The sequence below is a fragment of the Prosopis cineraria genome, unplaced genomic scaffold (genome assembly GCF_029017545.1).
Source record: "Prosopis cineraria cultivar Desert tree isolate PC_DT_omini unplaced genomic scaffold, ASM2901754v1 PC2, whole genome shotgun sequence".
Lineage (NCBI taxonomy): Eukaryota > Viridiplantae > Streptophyta > Magnoliopsida > Fabales > Fabaceae > Prosopis > Prosopis cineraria.
In genome coordinates, this window is record NW_026555333.1 from 35,649,728 (window position 1) to 35,670,844 (window position 21,117).

Here is a 21,117-nt window from a genome sequence, read left to right on the forward strand (position 1 = left end):
TAGAAAGAAGAAAAATAGAGAAAGCCAGTCAACACTTGATTAAGACTCACATATTTTACATTCATTAGCCCTTTTTTAGTTCTTAGTTTTTAGTCTGTAATTCTTACACTTCAATTAAATTACACACTTGTTCTATCACAACCTTCTATCTTTTTACATCCGAGCGAACTGTGGTAAGGAAACTTGGGACCCTGTCATTATCTATTGAAACTCAGCATTTCTGGCATATCTGGTATTTATTGTTCAACCACAAACACCTATTAAGAGGAAAAACCTTTTACACTTATAAACCTTACTCAACTTATGAGGTTCGTGATGTGGGACTCATTGCACCTTGGAAAGCCACTTGGATCGTGATCTTATCTATGGGAATATTGAAGCTGAAATGCACCGTATGCCTACAGAGAGATTATTTCGCTGCGTTACGTTGATTCCATTGCAAGCGAGAGCCGTGACACTGGTCCGATTATATTATTACTTTTATGAATGATGTGCTGGATGAATGTATTACTTTTATACACGAAGATAAGCTTAGCACAGCCTAATGACTCCTTTGTGAGCTCTTCAAGCCTTGTGCTTGCCCTTCAATTAAAAAAAAAAAATCTGAGAGTGATATAAAACAGAGAAAGTGCATTATATATTTCTTTTCTTTATTTTTAATTATATTTTATTTATTTATTTGCTAAATACTTACATATGATTTTAATCATGCATATTGAGACAATTGTTGAGCCAGACGATTTCAGATTTTGAAGAGAGAAATGGTACCTGATCAACTTTCGTCAGATATCTGGAAAAAAAAAATTAATGAGAAATAGAAGAACTAAAACTTAAATTCAAAGAACATCAATGAAATAAATGATACACTTATATATGTATATATGGGATAAACTAATCAGTGAATTTTTTTTAGAATTAACCCAACTATTCAAATATTCAAGGCTACTATTCAAATATTCAAATATTATACTACTCCGTTATTAAATGTAAGGGAAACTGCCATGTGTTTCTTTGTTTTCCGTGATTGGTCATATGTCTTCTCTTATTGATGATAATCCTGTTCAAGACATAGTTGGACATTAAAAGTGGTACCTCTTCCAACAGAGATTGAAATTGAATGTACCACATTGTAAGAAATTAGCCTCTTCTGTTAGACTTAACTCCTGTTAGTGTCTCTTTGTTTTTATTTATAAATAAAATTACAAATTTCAAGAAGCATTTATTATATTTTTTCTAAATTGTCCCTAATAAAGTCAATGTTATTTTTACTAGACAAATTTATTTAATTAATTACAAGGATAATTTAGTCCAAGTTTTCTTAATTTCAAACACTTAACCAACTTTTTTAAACTGTGTGAATTGATTATTTTTTTTCCTAAATTTGAAATCTAAGGGAGTATATATATTATTGATGACTGGGGTTTTATCCACCTAAATTAGCTTAGGATTTTCTACAACTAGGGATTTATTAATTGTTTAATTTAGTAAAATTATTTCCTATTATTTGTTATCAGATCAGTTTTCAGTTTCCTATTTTATGTTGTGAGAGGCGCATGAGTCCCCTACTCTATATTGGTTAGTTTATCTCAATTTAAGCAGTGGCTCTTGGGCCCTATTTAGTTATTAGAAAGAAATAGAATAAAATAAATTTAAAAAATAAAAATAAAAATAAAATTATTAAAATGTGGAAGAGAATAGGCGAATTGTCATATTCACAAGAGAGAAAGACAATTTATTTTATAAGATTAAAAGTCAAAATTTATGAAACTTGTGGAGGGTAATTTAGGGGGTGTGTGTATAAAATGGATTGAAAAAATAAAAATAAAAATAGAATTATTAAAGTGTGAAAGAGAATAGGTGAATCTTCATATTTATAAGAGGGAAAGGTAATTTATTTTATAAGATTAAAAGTCAAAATTCATGAAACTTGTGGAGGGTAATTTAGTGTAATTTTGTTGTGGGGGGGGGGTGTGGTGGTAAGAAGTTCTTGGGCCTGCAGGGCCTTTCTTTTTTCTTTTTCTTTTTTTCCCCCTCTTGTTGCCTATGAATAACGTGTATTGTGTGTAAAGGTATTTCAAGTGCAATCAACAGCCAGCCAGCTTATAAGGAACAGCCCAGTGTTTGTGTGAGAGAGAGAGAGAGAATAGTTGAGTTAAATATTAAAAAAATGGTCCTAATCAGCAATAATTAACCTAATAATTTAAAGGGATTAAGAAGAGAAATTAATACAAGAGAGAGAAACTAGTTGTAAAGCCTTCAACTCTACTCAAAATCTCACATGCAGGATTTGACTCTTACATACATATCCTTCTTGTTTACTGCAACTTCCCTCTTTATTATAATCCACTTTTTTTTAGTGCTATTTATCTGTCAACAGCAAGATAAAAAACATGCACATCATAGATCACAAAAGCAGCTAGCTAGCGCTAGCCAATCTTACACTTTAATCAAAATAGTTAAACAAGAAAAAAAAAAAAAACATGTAGTCGATAATTCACTGAAAATATGTATTAATTAATTAATAATAATAATTAATCTAAAACTGCTAAGTCCAAAATGATTCCCTCTTAAAAGGGTCCTGGATTACATTACTAGACGAGGAAGAAGAAGAAGCAAAACTGAGATACTGATGATGATGATGATCGGCAAGATTATGATTAATATTGCAGCTTTCATAGTTGTTATCAGATAAGACAAGCGACTTATTGTCATCTTGGTAATGATCAGTCTGAGTTGATAAGTTTGTAGAATAATCTTGCTGCATCTGGATGCACATAATCTCTGTCTGTGCCATTGCAAGCTGCGTCTTTAACTGTGTAACTTGATTTTGCAGGTAGGATATAGCTCCGACGCATCCGTACACCGGATCTCTCACTCTCGCGTTCGCTTCGTACACCAGACTGCTAACTGCATCCGCTCTTTGATGCACTGGAAGCTCCTATTCATAGGTCATGAACAATACGACTATTGTTTATTTAACTCTGTATATGCCGGAAAATTAAAGTATTGGGAAAATAATAAATAAAACTTTACAAGAACATTAATGTTAGGTTACGATATCTTTACAATTATAATTTTTAAATTTAATATTCATTTTCTTATGCTTCAGTACTAAAACCTATAAAAAAATCTATCAATGTTGCTTACTCCCTCGTTAAAAAATGTAAAGCATTTTTAACTGAATATTGTTCTCTAATAAAATAGTTTATTATCTTCAAACTAACTCTATCTTTTTATATTTACTCCTATTTAATAAGGCGTTTCATCTTAAAATAAATGTAAAGTGATTTATTTAATAGATGTATTTTTAAAAAAATAGCAATAATTACACCTTAAAAGATTAAAAATATCTCACATTTTTTAATATTAAACTCTTAAAAAATTGCTTAACGGAGGGAGTATAAGATTTATTGTAAGTGGCACAATCAAAAATCATGATTTGACTCGGTGCAACATCTAAGAAAGTGTTGTTTGGATTCAAAATCCAGTCTTTGGGATAACCGTTACTACGATAAAAAATGCTTACGGAAACGCCAATACAAGAGCGCTTAAGAACAAAAGCGCATTGAAACATCAAGACAGAAAGCGATTCTTAAATCAAACGATCGGGTATCGGGTGCCTTTCGAAGCGCTTTATACTACAGAAGTTCTAGGCCAAAAACAAGCACTCTTGTAGATTTTTTTTTTTAATTTTAAATTGTGTGAACTTACATAAAAATTATTATTACATACACTGCAAAACATTGCAGAGAAATTAAGGATAAAGAGAAGGTGGGAGAGAGAGAGAGATGAGACCTGCAACATTTTGCTGATATTGCTGGCACCGAAGACTTTGTGGACGATGGCAAACTTTTGAGGATCATCAGAAGGAAAGTAAGGAGCGAAAATGCACTCCTGGGTGCAACGACGTCGTAGCAACTTGCAGGAAGCACAAGGAGAAGAACCACCCATTTGAACTTGATCGATGAGATGCAAAATTAATGTTTCAGAAATGAAGGCTTCTTCTGGTAGTGTTGGAGTGAATGAACCAGAACGTGCTTATTTATAGTGCTGCAGGAAGTTGCTTGCCTAATGTGGAATAGACGCACATGTACATCTTGTAAAGTAATCAATAAGTGTTTATATCAATTTATTAATATTAACGTCCTTGAGAGAAACTAAATATGGCTGTACTGTACTGTGCCGAAGAAGAAGACCTTAATTATTGTTCACACAAGAATTTACAGTTTTAGCCGTCATTAAGGACAATTAAGTCAAATAATCAGGGACAAAATCGGAAGACTACATTCTATAACTACGATTAGGAATTCAAAACAATGATTGTTATTAACGTTAAAATAACAGTTAGTACATTTAGGATTCAATAATAATTATTGTCATCATAGAAAAAAATAAATTTAAAGACTAGATAAGAGTTGACCACCGCCAAGGCGCGTGATGAGTCGGTGAACCTTAACCATGCAACATTGTGTGCTTTCCACGTCCACATTAATTCCGTTCTTAATTCTATTTTCTACATAACGTAGTCTATGCTCGTTCGTACGTGCAATGAAAAATAAATCAATATAAAATATAAATTATGAAACACTTGTTTGAGTAACCCTCAAAAATACATCCAAATTATATTTAAAATATACTTTTGTCAAATCTAGCAAACAATTGAATTCTCAAATGTACTTTCTGCATACGTAAATTAAAATTCAAATGGGCACTATCTCTCATCCTATGTATAGGACTGGATTATTAACCACTTTACAAGAATTAATAAATTATGTTAATTTAATTATTAACATTAAATTTGACAATAATTGGAACGATTTTTTCATAATTACCCTTAAAATTAAACTATTGGGATACCATCTCTTAATATCTGTTCAAGTAATTAAATAATCTATCTCCACCAATGAATAAGTTATCCCTGAAATTAGTGACAGAATGTTTGCAATGCAATAATTCCGTCACTAATTAATGATGGTGTTTTGCATAGCAATAGAATTTTCACTTATTAGCAACAGAATTTTCTCTTGCTAATTAGCTGTTTTTTTTTTGTAGCGACTTAAGTTAATGTATTAGTGCAGGAAAATGTGAAGTAATCAAAGGCATTTTTGTAAAAACAAAATTAATGCAATACCTATGCAACTTGGAGAGGTTCTTAACTTCTTATAACAAGAATCATTGTAAACCTCTCAAAAGTTTCCTATTAGAAGTATAAGGTATGGTGCTCTCTTTGTTTCAAAATATTCTTCTTGATTTTATTTATAAGTCACTTCAATCCAACATATTTTACTAGAATCCAAAAAAAATTTAAATCTTATTAACCTTGTACTAAAATTTAGTAAAGTCACACCTCTTTATCCCCTAATAAGGATAAAAGAACTAATAATTTTTCTAGCATTTAATAGGTATAAAGATAAAGATGAATATAAAAAAAAATAGTGAAGTACAATTTTCTCTCTCTCTCTTATAAGTAGGACGAGATGGGTAATTTTTATTTTGGAAATTGTACACATAGATTAAGAAAGTCGATAAATAACCTTCTCTCTTTTATTCTTAATTACGTTTTAGAATGAATTTATGATAGTAAATACTCTTGCATCATTCTGCATGATTTTTTAGTATATTTAATGCCTTTGTTTTTTCCCCCCAACATGGCATTCTTGTATATTTATAAGGTATGCCTTTGTTTATATTTTTTAAACGGATACATTTTGAAATTAATTAGAAGTCACGTGTCCTTTTTTTAAACTTATGACCATTTTAATGAGGAAATCGATTTTTTTGTTCCAGTATTTAATTAAAAGTGACTTATGTATATAAAGATAAATTTTGAAGTGGCAATTATTTTAAAATAAAGAAAAATCTTTAAAGTGACAATATAATTCTTTGGGAATGAAGAGAGTATATACCAAGCTACATTGCTAAACTCAATATAATGCATGGGCGAAAGATCTGGCTAATTATTATAAAAGAAAATTAAAAATATAATACAGTCGGAACTCATCTGCTTCCTCTCACTTCCTTCGTTTTCACGTTTTATATTGGTGTGTGTTTTTGTGTGTGTGTGTGTATAATTCAAGTGGAGAATTCTGCAACAGCTAGCAGTTAAATATTTTATTAGATTTATTGCGAACAAGTATTTTTAATTATTGGGTATTTAATATAAGTGAAATTAAAAGCTTTAATTTGTGGAAAAGCCTAACTTGGACCAAGACCCATTTTTAGAGATATTTTCAACGTGAATGTTTGTTGGTGCGAATATTCACATGGAATGAAGGAAAGCTATTTACCAATGTTTGTGCGTCTCCCCACAAATTCAACGCTAAGTTACAAACTAACTTTGATCTCACAGCATCGATTTTTATGGAGCAAATTATTCAAAGCCCACTGTCACAAGAAACATGAACCACACCGAAATCGATGCTTGAGAGAGACTAAAAAAATAAAAGTAATCCATGAAGTGATAAATAAGGCAAAATCAAAGCCAGTTATTTCAAAGGGAAGTTCATGCATTTATTGTTAAGTGAAGATACTCTTAAAAGGAAAATCAACTACTATTCTAATTCTATTTATAAGACAAAAAGAGAAGATTTATTTTGATTTTATTTATAGGACACATCCATGATTATTATGTCTATCTTTTTCCTTTTATTCTTATTGAATGTTGAGGTTATTATAATGCTAGAGCATTTTATGTTGAATAAATGAACAAGTTACCATATGAACTTCAAATCCAGTTGCATTATAGACTTTGAATCCATTTATTTTATAAATTATTCTTTCAACTTTTAAAAATGATGTAATCTAGCCCCTGCTATTAACAACCATTAACTTTATTATTAGTTAACTAGAAAATGATAAAAAAAGCACTTCAAAAATTATAAAAAAGAACCATAAAATTACAATAAAGGACCCAAAATTAAAATTATGAAAAAAGACTCAAAAAATTTCAGAAAAAGATTTCAAAAAATTTGGTCCATTTTCTAGTCAACTAATAGTGGTAAAATTAGAAACTTGTTGAATTTTTAAACATATTTAATAAGATTTAAGGTTTTCTTTAATTTGAATAAAAATGTTGAAAATGACTTTCACATAGAATAAGAGGCAGTATAAACTTTCATTCATTTTAATTTTAAGACAAATTTTTTTTTGGTAGGGTGCGGTGTACTCCCTTTGTTTTAATTATTATAGAAAAAACTGTCTTATGTTTCATTATTATATTTTTATATGCAAATCTCAAAATTCAAGAAACATTTACTATATTTTTCTTAAATTACCCCTCATGAAATCAAAGTTTATTTCATGAGAAAAACTTGTTTTGTTAATTACAAGGGTAATTTAGTCTAAATGTTTAATACCATACATACTTATTATGCTTAACCAATTTTCTTAAATTATGAGAGTTAATTAAAATTTGGCCATATTTTGACACAGAGAGAGCAATGTTTTAAGAATTCGATTGGATGGTCAAACAAGTTGGACCATTGATCGGAGTTGTTAATAGTTCAGTTTAAAAAAAAACTATTTTCATAGGTGAACCAGATTAGATTGATGTTGAGCCACTAATGAGCCTACAAAAACTAGTTAGTTGAGTTGGAAACTATAATGATTTTTCAAAAAACCAGATGGGTCTAAACCCAATCACTACTATAAAATAAAGAATGAATGACAATTATTTTAGCCCATAAATGATGTTAGTAACTGTCATTTATGGGTCTAACATTTAAAGTCCTCCAATATCATTTAAAATATAATTTTTTAGTATTAATACTATCAAGGGACGAATAAATAATGGGTAAATCATTTATCCATAATTTATTGTCACTATAAATGACATGTAAATAATTTATCCACTATTTATTGTTACTATCAATGATGACTAAATCATTTACTCATCATTTATAGCGAAAATAAATGAAAGGTAAATCATTTACCCATCATTTATTATCAAATAAATTATGATTGTTCATTTATTATATGATTTTTTAAAATATGGAGGCTGTTATTTATACTAGCCCCTTGCAATAAAAACTCAAAATAACAGTAAATAGCCATTTCAACATTTATAAATTTGAATATCAATAAAATTTTATTATATTCAATTGCAAAATTAATTAAACATCTCTTATACTAATCTTTCAAGTAAAAAAATATACTTTTCTAAAGTAAACTAATTCATAAAGAAAACTAGATATTAAAACTATAAACATCTTAGCTACTTCCTCTAGCTAGCTCTATTGATCTTCCTTATGTAAGGTCCACACTTTGGAACATATATTGATGTCATTTTTCAATTATCTCATTTATGTCCACATTCCCAAATTCTTCAATGTCAGAGTCGACATAGTACTGCAATATATAAACAATCCACCATAAATTAATTTTAATACATTAAATTTATTTGCAATTAAAAAGTAAATATTGTTGACATACCATCTCAAAAATTATACTCTCATTATAGATAATGATGTCCTTCATAAAACTCATCACACAGAAGCCACAATCCAAGCTATTCTTCATTTGTCTTGGCCATTACAAATTAAAGAACTGATGAATATGTATTAATACATTAAAAGGTTATGAATATTATATTTCAATTCAATAATGATTCTAATTACCTTTATTATATTCCAAGTATAGGTTGCACCAAAATTTATAAATGATTTTGGAATTGATTGTTTTGTTTGTGTGGTATAACACAATTGTGCCAATAAAACAATAAAAAATATATCTGTATGGAATTTAAATAATAAATAAATATGTGAAATACTTTATATGCACATATGTATTTGTAATCTCCTTGAGGTTAAACCATAAATTAACTCTAAAACATAGTCATCCGAGGTGTTAAAGAGGATTTCACAAAAATTATTTCAAAAGAATCCCAATTTGCCATTTTAAATCTCAAACATAATTTAAGGACTCCAAATTAGAGTTTTGAAAATAAAGTGGAAGCTTAAAAATTAATTGGGATCTAAATAATGAGTTTTAAAACTCAAAAACCATTACTCTGCAAAAAATGACACGTGCACCGTGGCATACAGCTCGTACGCCATGATGTGTCTTCTCTGTGCCATGCGTTGTGGCATGAGGTGCCATACGCCGCGGTGTATTGCACAAAATTTGATAGATCAGTGCTGTCATTTGATAGCATAGGGAGCGAACTTTCGATGTGTCCCAAATCTCTATTCGACATCCGATTGAGGTGGTTTCAGTGTCTACACAGAGTCTTCTCCTAGCTCTAGCTAATGGCACTAATTTCACACTCAAATTTATTTTCTATTAAAAGGAGGACACCAAAACCCATTTTGACACATTTTCACAAAATTTTCCAAATGGGGTGTCCCAACTCAACTACACGTGCCAATAGCCTACACCAATCTTCCGACCACACTCAATGGACTCTTGTGGACTCGTGCAACACACCACATGCAATCAAACACACTTATTTCACAAAATCACCACTTAACCCCAATTTTCACAAAACATAGAAGGGAAGGGAAGTTGCACAAAATCACCTTTTTCATTCACATTTCTCAAAAATATATATATTCTTACTTGCACAAGTATTTTGGTCCTATCTATGGATTCACAACAAAAAATCACAACCCAAGACACAAAATACACTAGTTAAACACAAAATCATACAAGTAGTGCACCAATCATGAAAATCAATCCTAGTTGGTAATTACATTGACAAATAAACATGTAAATAGCAAAAGAGAAGCATATAGAGATTTTACTCCATCAACCCTAAGCCTCAGTATGTTTTCCTTAACTCAGATCTGATGAGTTAGGTCCTGAAAATATTGAGAATTGAGGGGTGAGTATAACCACTCAGTAACCAAGTTTCACTTAACCCTTATAGTTATGTATTAATTGTAAATAGATGCAATTAGGCACATAAATTCATATATCACATAACATTAGGCTACAGTTCACAAAACTAACAACTAAACATAACTCAGGGTTGCAAAATAATAACCATGTGCCCTTAACATGTGCTGGACCACAAAATTAACAACCTGTGGCCAGACTTATATGTATGATCATATGCCAACCTTATATCCTCCTGTTACCTCTGACACGAAACCGGTGGCTATCATGTGGCTATGTCTTTCACAGACTAACCCAGCCTTCTACTTGTGAAGAGCTACCAGGCTAGGGTTAACTCACTCACTTATGTAATCCGATTTTCCCTAATACTAATAACCATAGGGTGTCGTACCCATAATCTAGCCTCCTCATGAATTGGTGGAGACTAGTTAGGTTTGAATCCCTCGTAGAACAAGTGGAACAGTCTCGAATCAATCATGGGATAAGAGCTACCTCCCGATTTCAATGGTCGGTGCCAAGGCTAATTCTCGATTCGAACGGTTACTACCAATACCACGTGAATTTCAACCAATCTACTTCTCTCCCTAGACAAACTCCCACCAATGATTATGCTATGTACATTTCACACATAATATGCATTTAACAATCTTTTCTCAACACATGAACTCACATAACATAAATGCTCTACACTTTAACACATATTTCATCACAATTCTCCACCCCTATTCATAAATTACAATTAATTTCATAAAACATTAAGGGTGGTAGAAATTAAGGTTTTCTTTCAAAAAAAAACATTTCATAATCATGCACTTGCCAACATGCATCATCAAAATAACCATAAATCACATTTCACAACACAATTAATATACAACTATAAAAATTAAGTTTCCTCCGGTTACCTCAAACCTTTAAGAGGTCAAAGGATTACCCCTCATTATATCAACTTCTCAAAGCTTCAACAAGCTTGAAAAGTGCCAAAACGAACCTCTCTATAACCAAATCACAAGGATATCATCATCATCTAGCTCTTTAAGCTTTATCAACATAAAACTCCTCATACACTATTTTACCAACTCATAATCACTACCCATTCATACCCAATGGGCTTATTAGATTCCATTAATGCATATTATCATTAATAACACCTCAAACCATCATTAATGCACATTAACGTCTCCCAACTACCTTATAAACACTAATTTTCGGACATTTAATGCTCCTATGGACCAACTACTTCTAAAATCATTAATATAGTGTTCCACTACATTAAACAATTCCCATTTAACTTATTTTAATCAATGAAATTTGACCCATACTCTTATGGACTGAAAATCCATCTCCCAACTCAAACCCTACTACAAACAATTATAAATAAGGAAGAGAAAAAGAGAAGAAAGCAGCATAATCTTACCTTGGGTGTTTGGGAGCTTCAATCTATCAACAATAGGACCAAATGTCATGCCCTAGCAGAGTCAAAACCAAGCTCTTCATTTTCCTCCTCTTTCTTTCTTCTGTTTTCACGCAGCTCACGAGCTGATTTATTTTATTTTTGCCTTGCATCGGGCGCACGCTGCCTTCCATTGTAACGCATGGCACAGAGGAGCCCGTTATGTTTGAATTGCCTTTGTGCACCGTAGTGTATGGCATAGAACACCACTCTTTACTTTTTCATTCTCTTTCCTTACTCGAGTGGCTCGCCATTAATTCGGACCTACTTCTAGGGCTGAAATCATAACAATTTATGCAAGTTAAGCTCCTCTGGCCACACCTCATTAACTACCCTAATTAAGATAACAAATAAGGGTTAAAATTTTCCAGATGTTACATGTATTAATCAACCTTAATAAAATTTATCAATTCCCTGGTTACCCTCTAATAAAATCGAGATAATACATCTTTGGAGTGTGACCAAATGGTTCAATAGCGATCAACATCTAATGGTCCTTAATACTATTAAAAAGAATTACAAAATTATAATTAATTGATTAAATTAAAACTAAAAAATTTATTAAGATAAGTAAGAAGTACGTTACCCTTAGCAGTAAGGTATGATGAAAAATGTCCCCTTTTGAACCTTTGCTTTGAAATTTTCACTTAATACTTTTGTTTGATGTAAAATATTGTCCTTTTTAATTAAGGCATTTGCACCAACCTCATAAGGACTAATGAAGATGAACTTCATTTATAGATTGAAAGGGACAATAAATTTTTCATGCAAATACCTACTATAAATATTTCAAATGGATTAGTTTATATTTAAAATACTAACTATTAATATATGAAAAAAATTACCATATGTAAAAGCTAAGAATAGTGAGGTTAGTCATATCATGTTGAAGTACTTCATCAATAATATCAAGCGAAAGCATATCATAATGATCTTTACTATATATACCAGCCTTGAATGAGATTTGTAGGATTGGAGAATTAGACCTATGAATTGTTGCATATCCTTGAAGAAAATTTTTGTGTTGGCTTAGAAATTGAGGCTCTTGTTCAAGCACAACTGCATGGGAGACTAGCTTTTTAGAGGAAAACCTCAATCAAGTATCATCTTTTTCTTAGACTGTACAATTTTGGACTTGATATCTTAACTTGACTAACTTGCCAACTAATAAAATTGCCCCTAACCTCTCCTACAATTCTCACATCCTCAATAGGAATAGGTAGCGAATAGTTGAGATCTTTTGAAACATCAATAACAACCCATACATAGGATGCAAGGAGTTGCATATTGGGAGAATGATATTAAAGTCCCATATAAGGAAATTAATGACTGCAAGGTCCATTGACAACTGAATTAAACTACATTGACAACACAACCAATTGTCAATGCAGTTTAGTTCAGTTATCAATGGATCTTGCAGTAATTAATTTTCTTGTATGGGACCTAACTGTAATTCTCCCTTGCATATTATATAGCATGTCTCCTAGTAAATTGAACACCTAACCAATAGCAACCACCTGGTGATTCGAGTTATTTGCCAACAACTCACATATATTCTCACCTTATATTAATAAGTAATATACCATATTAAAGCGATGGAAAATAGAAATAGTAAAAAATAAGTAAAATAAATTAATAATATTTTACTTTGAAGAGATTTTTTAATAGGATGAATTACACTATAACTACCTTTCCTGTTGGTGCTAATCTGAGACTTCCCCTCCTGCCTCTCTTTATCTTTTAGCAAGGCTTTAATCATGTCCTATTACCTAGATAGCTCCTCTTTTAGTGTGGCAATCTGACCCTTACACCTACATCCTCTGTTAACTTCATCTTTTTCTATGTCTCAAATATTTGTTTTTTCTTTCGTAACACCAAAGCCATCACCCTGAACTCGACCGAGGTGTTTGAGATTATCTAATACCTTACCCAAGACATCATCATTAGGTGTGCTATTTTATTGATCTCATCTTGTGCAATATATAGTGAGAAAGTTAAGTTAATTGATTGATGATAAGAAAAAATGACAATATCAACAATATCAATGCTACATATTTACACATTTATGACATGAAATAGAACTTGCTTCTAAACCCTCTTGCCCAATCTATAAATTTAAATAAAGTTGAATATTAGTATTGTGCATATCCATGAAATAAGCTAAAATTATATAACATAAATATTAACATACCATTTATTGTTCACTTCCTACTTATCCTATGCACCCCTTCTTATAAGGGTATGGATCTTTCTCATGCAACTCTTTTTTTTTTAGTTACTCAATTCCTATGCAAAACACATAGAATCATATCAATAAACATAAACATATTGATAATAGAAAATGAATCCATCTCATTGTTCTTGAAATTTTCCCTTAAGATGTTAGGCAACAAATTCATCCCATTGTTCTTGTGAAACTAATGCCCTTATTAATTCAGGGACCTCAACACTAATGTTTCTACCTGCTTTTTTAATGTATTTTGCTCTAAAAAAAACAAAATGTCTACATTGCCTTTCTAACTTGTTGGATGACAAATTTCATCCAAATAGCTTTAATTGCTAATGCTCTGCTTGTAAACCAACACAATTAATTAGATTTTTGGCCAAGTAATTTAATTAATTACAATGATTGTGAACAAATTATTTTACCTATACTTGCTCCCAAATATAATTCTTCATTGTTGGAATAACATTATTAATTTTTTAGTCAATTATGACATTTTTGCATACAAATGATTATTATCTTTAGTACTAGATATATGCATTTCTTGGGCTATAAGAGTTATGCCATTATTTGTCATTATACTGTAATCATCTTGCTCTTTGGTGTAGAATGTGTATCCATTAACTAGATAGCCAGTGAAGAAAAGAACTTATTCATTTAGACCTCTTGCCAACCCTTTTAATTTTTCAAAAACTGAATCAAGATTGGTAGTCAACTTCTCAAGAATATGTTGTTTTAGCCAAACTGTAATACTCTTATTGTGCTTGTTTACATATTGAATATCTAATCTATTAGGATTATGCCTCTTAAACTTAGCCATGTACATCTCTACATACTCATCAACCTCTATAGGGTTGTGTAGTACATATACATGTACTTGTTTATATTGTAAGTTAGAGATTGTAACCACTGTATTGCTCATAATTCCTTCCCATTAGTTCTACCATCATGTTGAGAAGTCAAAAGCCTAATATGGTTGACATTTGATAAATACTCAGTATATAATTCAACTGCCTCCTCACAAATGTATTGTTCAACAATGCAACCTTTAGGTCGACTCTAATTTTTCACATATTCTTTTAGTATCTTCATGTAATGATCAAATAGATACATCCATCTCAAAAAAACTGGGCCACGCATTTGTATCTCTCTAACTAAGTGAATAGTTAGGTGTACCATTATGTCAAATAAAGCAAGAGGAAAATAGATCTCAAGTTCACATAATTTAATACAATTCAGCTTTGCAATCTTAGCAAATTTGCTAGGTCAATCACTTTAGTACATATTGATTTGAAGAAGAAACACAATTTTATGATCGTGGCTCAAATCATATTGGGTAAAATAGAATGCATAGCTACTGAAGTAAAATTTTCGATTAACACATGACAATTGTATGATTTTAGACCCTTTAACTTGAAATTCTTCAATGACACAAGGTTCCTAATGTTTAAAGAGTACCCTTTTGAAAGTTTAACAGTAGCAAGCGACTCATAAAAAGTCTTCTTTTCTTTTCTAGATAGTGTATGAGTTGTTGCACGAAGAAATATATGAGTTCCCTTCTCTTGTGGTGACAACTCTTCCCTTATCCTTATGGAAATCATGTTAAGCCTTACATTAATTCCATGTTTAGTCTTTCTAGAAATATAGAGTAGTATACCAATTTCACACATTTTTCTCAATGTACATGACATTAAGAAAATGTCTCACATATAAAGATTGCTAATATGGTAAGTCAAAAAAAGAAGACATTTTCTTCCACCCACATGTTCTAAGATACTTTACAAAAAGTTTTCCACACTCGATATCTAAATTGCTCACCTTATCAAAATGTTGCTCATCTGTTAGTAGCAAAGGTGCCTTACTTTCTTCTAAATTCCCATTAAAAGCTTTTTTAAGGCACTGATAATATTGATCAAGATGTAATCATTTGACAGTTTGAGGTAGGCATCCTTCGTTCCATGTTCTAATCTCATTAAATGTATTACTTCTTCACAAATAGGACATCTGAGTTTTTCTTTGATACTGTAACTTGAAAAATTACCATATACTGAAAAATCACTGATTGTAGCAAACAACAATGCTCTCAAATTGAACCTTTCTTCTCTGTATTCATCATATACCTCAACACCATTCTCCCACAATAATTTTAAATCCTCAATTAAAGGAGACAAATATATATCTATGTCATTTCTTAATTGTTTTGGCCTTAAAATTAGGATGGATGATATCATGTATTTTTGCTTCATGTATAACCATGGAGGTAAGTTGTAAATTACTAAAATAACTGGCCATGTACTATGAGTGCTACTTTAAAGCTCATGTGAATTCATTCCATTAATAAATAATGCGAGGCAAAGGTTTCTACCTTTTGCTCTAAAGTCACAGTAATCCAGATCATTTTTTTTATTGAGAAGAGTCAGCTGGATGTTGAAGTTTTCCATCTTTAATCTGTTTATCTTACATCTTTTGCATTACTGTACAGGCATCTAAATCTAGGTACAATGAGAAAGTACCATAATATATTCTCTGGACTCTCCCCATTCTCTTTGTAGCATGAGGCATTACATGTAGGACACTCCATTAATGATGCATATTTATTTTTAAATAATATGCAATCATTAGGACAAGTGTGTATCTTTTCATAATTCATGTCAATTGCATGTAGCATTTATTTTATCTCATACATAGTCCTTGGAACCTAGTTGTTCATAGGTAAAAGTTGTATTATAAGTGTAAGATTTTTTGTAAAGCTCTTATCAATCCATCCATTGCTTACTTTCAAGTTATAGAATTTCAATACCACTAACAACTTTGTGAATTTTGTTGTAACCAGCATATAAGGGCTTCTCTACATCACTTTTCAACATCTCTAACATTTTAAGACAATCCTGAAGTTTCGTTTCAATCGCATTGGCCATCTCTTAAGACAATCAATTTCATAAGTATTTGTGTCATAATCATTTAATTCAAAGCTTCCTTTATACTTCCAACTACTAGTATACTTGTCATCTCAAGTCTTTTTATGTTTATGCTAACATTTGTAATTTTCATCAATTTCATGGCACACTAAATAGTCTTCAAACTCAAATGCACTAATCTATTTTAAAAACCACATCTTGCACAAGGAAACACTATTCTTCTAGGATCTTTTACATGCTCAAGAAAACCTTATAAACTATTTCATACCATTCAAATACTCTTTACTTAATCGATTGGCAGACATCTCTTCCTTATCCATAACTTTAATCTAAAAACAATTTCATTCAAAAAAATGTGATCAGTGATTCATGAATATGAAGAGGAAAGGAATGATGTAATGATCAAAAAAGAAATTGACTACACTTCATATAATATATAGTAATCAATTAATTATGAGTCACGCGCATGAGCATTCACATATTCTTTCAATTGTAAAAAAAAAATTTAGCAACATAACGACATAGGAAAAATTTTTCTAAGGCTCAAACCCTCTTTTTAAACCTGTGTTCTCATCTTAACAAACTAATTTCAATCATATACAATATTAATAGCAATGAAATCCTAACAAAATAGCATTTTCAAAGCAATCACGAGTAAATTACAGTCATTTAAATCAATTCTAATTATTTTGTAATTTGATTCACTAGTACATTTCAATATATATTTTTCAATTATACAATTACCCAAGTCAAAAAAGACATGAAATTTAAATTATAAAATTATATCAAAAATTTGTTAAAAAAATCATAGAAAAAAGAAAAACATTAGAAACATCATTTTCAAACATCATTTTTTGTCTCATTGATTATCCTAAGGTTACACATATCCTAAACTAGCAATCCTAAGCCACCAAAATATCATTAATTAGCAAATGCTAAAATCTCAACAGAATAACTATGATTTTTAGAGAAATTGCATATCAATTTTAGTCACCCAAATCAACTCCTATTGTAATACAATTTGGCATTCAAGTACATTTTAATATTTAGTTTCTAATGATAAAACTAATTTGATCAAATGAGGCATATAATTTAAATTAAAAATTATTCAAAAAAATTCATTTAAAATTCACAAAAAAATGCAATCATCTATGAATATTCATTTTTGTTCACTCATTTTCATTCTAATAATCATCTTAAGGCTACCCATATTATCCATTAGCATTCTCAAGTCAATAAATCATCAAACATTATCAATTTTTAACACCCTACAATTCCAAAATAAGCAACAAATGAGAAGAAACTAAACAAACAAATGACTAGAAACTTAAACAAGTAAAATCAACCAATAAAACAACCCATGACATTGAATAAATCATTTTCACAACCAAGAAATCAATCTATATTGAAAAAAGAAGGAAGAAAACGCAAAGAAAACACACCTTGAACTAAGAAGAAATATTGAAATCCAAAGAGAATGAAAACAAGACAGTGAATGATGGCGTAGGTGACGGCAACTTCATGATGGAGGAACTCATGATGGCCGACGACAACAATGGAGGAAGTTTGTGGGAGTTTTTTCAATTTCGTGTGCAAGGAGAGAAGACAAGAAGCGAGAAAGATGATTGGGCATGAACAAAAAATGAACCAAATCAGCGTTTTAAAAGGGAATAAATGACGGGTGTTTGAATGACCATCATTTATTCCCTAATAAATGATGGATGTTTGAACACCTTTTATTTATTGAAGACTTTAAATGATGGGTGTTTGAAATGTCAATCATTTAACAGTTAAATTTTTAATTTTTCTATTAATTAGAATCTGAAAGGTTATATAACGAGTGTTTCAAATATCCATCATTTAAAATCTTCACAATAAATGATAGGTGTAGGAAACACCTGTCATTTGTAGTTTAATTAAAAAAAGGATTTGAAACTTTATATAACGGGTGTTTAAAACATCCATCATTTATTTCCTAACTATCACCTGCCTCTTTTGTATATGACATGTTTTTTTTTTAGCCATCATTTTTTTTTTGCATCTTATATCCACATTTTTGTAGTAGTAAATATAACAAATGGCTAAATTATAAAATACAAAGAAATTCAAAATTAGATCATATTAAAGGCCAATTTTATTTTTGGACCTTTCAATTCTACATGATTTGGAACCACCTATAGCTCACATGTTATGAAATTATAATGAGAAAATATAACTTTTAGTTCCTATATTTTTAGCATGTTTTGAAATTAATTAGTCCTTATACTCTTATTTCATTGTTTCAAGCCTTTTAAGTTTCATTTATCTACAATGTTAGTCTCTATATTTTGAATATGACCATAAGGACATAATAGTGATTAACATGTGCATAAAACTTTATTATTTCTTGTACTGACTTGTTATAATTAAAATTATGGTAAGTTATATAAAAATGAGTAGAAGGCTAAAAAAAACAGAACATTAAATTAGAAAGTTAAATGTGTAATGGATGAAGTTTCAGAAGTAAAAAAGCACACAACTAGAGTACATAGGTAGAGAGATTAATAGCCATTTTGCTCATACAATATTCAACTCATCATAATTTTATTAATTCATCAACAAAATTAAACAGAGTTATGTACACAGTAGTAGATTTAACACTGCCAATTATAATAAGGACTTTTGCATATACGTGAATCTTAACAAACTTAGAACAATGAAATAAAAGTATAGGGACTAATGCTAAAATATGTTAAAACTATGAGAACCCATAGTTGTATTTTTCCCATTATAATTTATAATATTATTGATTTATAGTCATGTTTTGTTATTTTACTAACAACTAAACATGCTATGTATGTATTTCTTATACACACATCCACATGTATTGATTTTTTTATTTAATTTTATTTAATTATTATGTCATAAGTACCATTAGTGGTTTAATTGATTAGATCATAAAAACTGAGACTTGACCTTTTGATTGTAATGTCTGGTCAGGTGTTTAGTAAATAATTTACAAACCTTTAGAAGTAATTAATAGTTTTTATATAATGCTCCTAATAATCAATGAATAAAAAGACTTAGCTCACCTTAAAGTAAAGTTAAAAAATAATGATGAGTATTAATCGAGGGTAGAAATGAAAAGATGGCAAATATTTTAAAATTTAAATTAGTTAAAACCATTTTATTGATATATAAAAGCTAAGATTATTTTTTCTCATAAAAAGGAACGGAGGAGTAGCATATTCATTTTTTTTTTAATGAATTGTCTCATATGATTGCCAAAACAATTGATAAGTGGGTATAATTAGAACTAGCCATGACCAATGGTGAAGCCAAGGGTCAGCACCCAGGGTGTTGGATAATTTAATAAAAAATTAATATTTTTAAAAAATAATAAATTATTATTATTATTATTATTATTATTATGTTAAGACTAAAATTGTAATAACATAAATAAATTCATCATAATTTTTTAAAAAATTATATTAAATATGTTAATATAGTATTTTATTTTAAAACATGCTATTTGTATCTTATCTAGATCATTTATATATATATATATATATATATTATATCTAATAAGCTTTTAAACCCAAATATTTTATATTTAGGAGTCCATAAGGTGCAAAATATTAGGAATATGAGCTACAAAATTATAAAATTTACATATCTACTTGTAATTTATTCTTACGTGAGGGGTGCATTTGCAACCCTCTTATCATAATATAATATGGTTTAGCCACTGTCTATGACACTTCAAAAGACACTTTTAGCCAAATCAAATAAGTTTAAAAAAAATTGATAAAATTAGTTTTTCTTTAAATTTTGTAATAAATGACACCTTTCGTTCTAAATTATGAGATACTTTTAGATAAAATCACACATGATAATGCTAACTCATTAAGTACACAAGAAGGAAAAACCATGTACAGAAATAGAGAATGCTCAGAATGCAAAGGCGAGGAGCAAGCTCCCTCTGTTGATATTTATGGTACAGCCGGTTACAAGTAAACCAATACAATATAGATACATACACAAAGAATATCTAAATTGTACTGAGGCATATTCGTGCCTATCCATAGCTTAATAATTACATAATTAACCACTAATCTTATTTATTGACAACACTCTACAACTTTACCTTTTTAAAATAAAAATAAAAAATTTCAAAAATACACTTCACTTGATACTCTAAAAGAATGTTAATGAGAGAAAATATACGAGTAATATTGAAAAAACTTCATTGATAAAAAGTTTTATTTTTGTCAAAGTGTTTTATATTTTAGATTATCAAATCTTTTCCAAAATTGTCTAATAATTTAGAATAGAGGTAGTATAATATTTCAAATTTAATGACGTCCATAAATATGAGAAAGATGTTAACCATTTAATATGGGCAAATTTAGAAAAATGATTGTAATTAGGTACAAATTTAATGGGCAAAGCTAACATTTCTAGTGCGCGTGAAGTTTTTACTATGTTGTCATATATTTGATATGAAGGAGTGTGAGTTTTTCAACACTATACAAATCGGTATGAAATATGTTTTGTGTACTCTAGCTAGGTCAAGGCTCAAAAGTGATCGGATATATATATATATATATATATATATAAACATTACCACTACTAGAGCCCTAATCTCAAGCATGTGGCATTGATAATTAGCTCAAAATTAATTTGTTCATCCTCTAACTAAATTGGAATCC

At 29.9% G+C, this 21,117-nt stretch overlaps 1 protein-coding gene across 1 annotated transcript; it reads right to left on the minus strand.

Annotated features, from left to right (window-relative positions):
• Positions 1–2,288: 2,288 nt before the first annotated feature.
• LOC129304128 (LOB domain-containing protein 12-like) lies at positions 2,289–4,025 on the minus strand. The gene is made up of 2 exons (XM_054943786.1): positions 3,796–4,025; positions 2,289–2,938 (listed from the first exon to the last, which is right to left on the minus strand). Exons 1-2 carry the CDS (start codon positions 3,949–3,951, stop codon positions 2,546–2,548), a joined length of 549 nt encoding a protein of 182 aa, XP_054799761.1. The 5' UTR covers positions 3,952–4,025; the 3' UTR covers positions 2,289–2,545.
• Between the last annotated feature and the right edge of the window lie 17,092 nt (positions 4,026–21,117).

Coding starts and splice junctions, on each gene's coding strand:
- LOC129304128 (XM_054943786.1), bottom strand. CDS start 3,951: ATGGGTGGTTCTTCTCCTTGTGCTTCCTGCAAGTTGCTACGACGTCGT. Junction 2,939..3,795: donor ATATCAGCAAAATGTTGCAG/GTCTCATCTCTC, acceptor ACCTATGAATAG/GAGCTTCCAGTGCATCAAAG.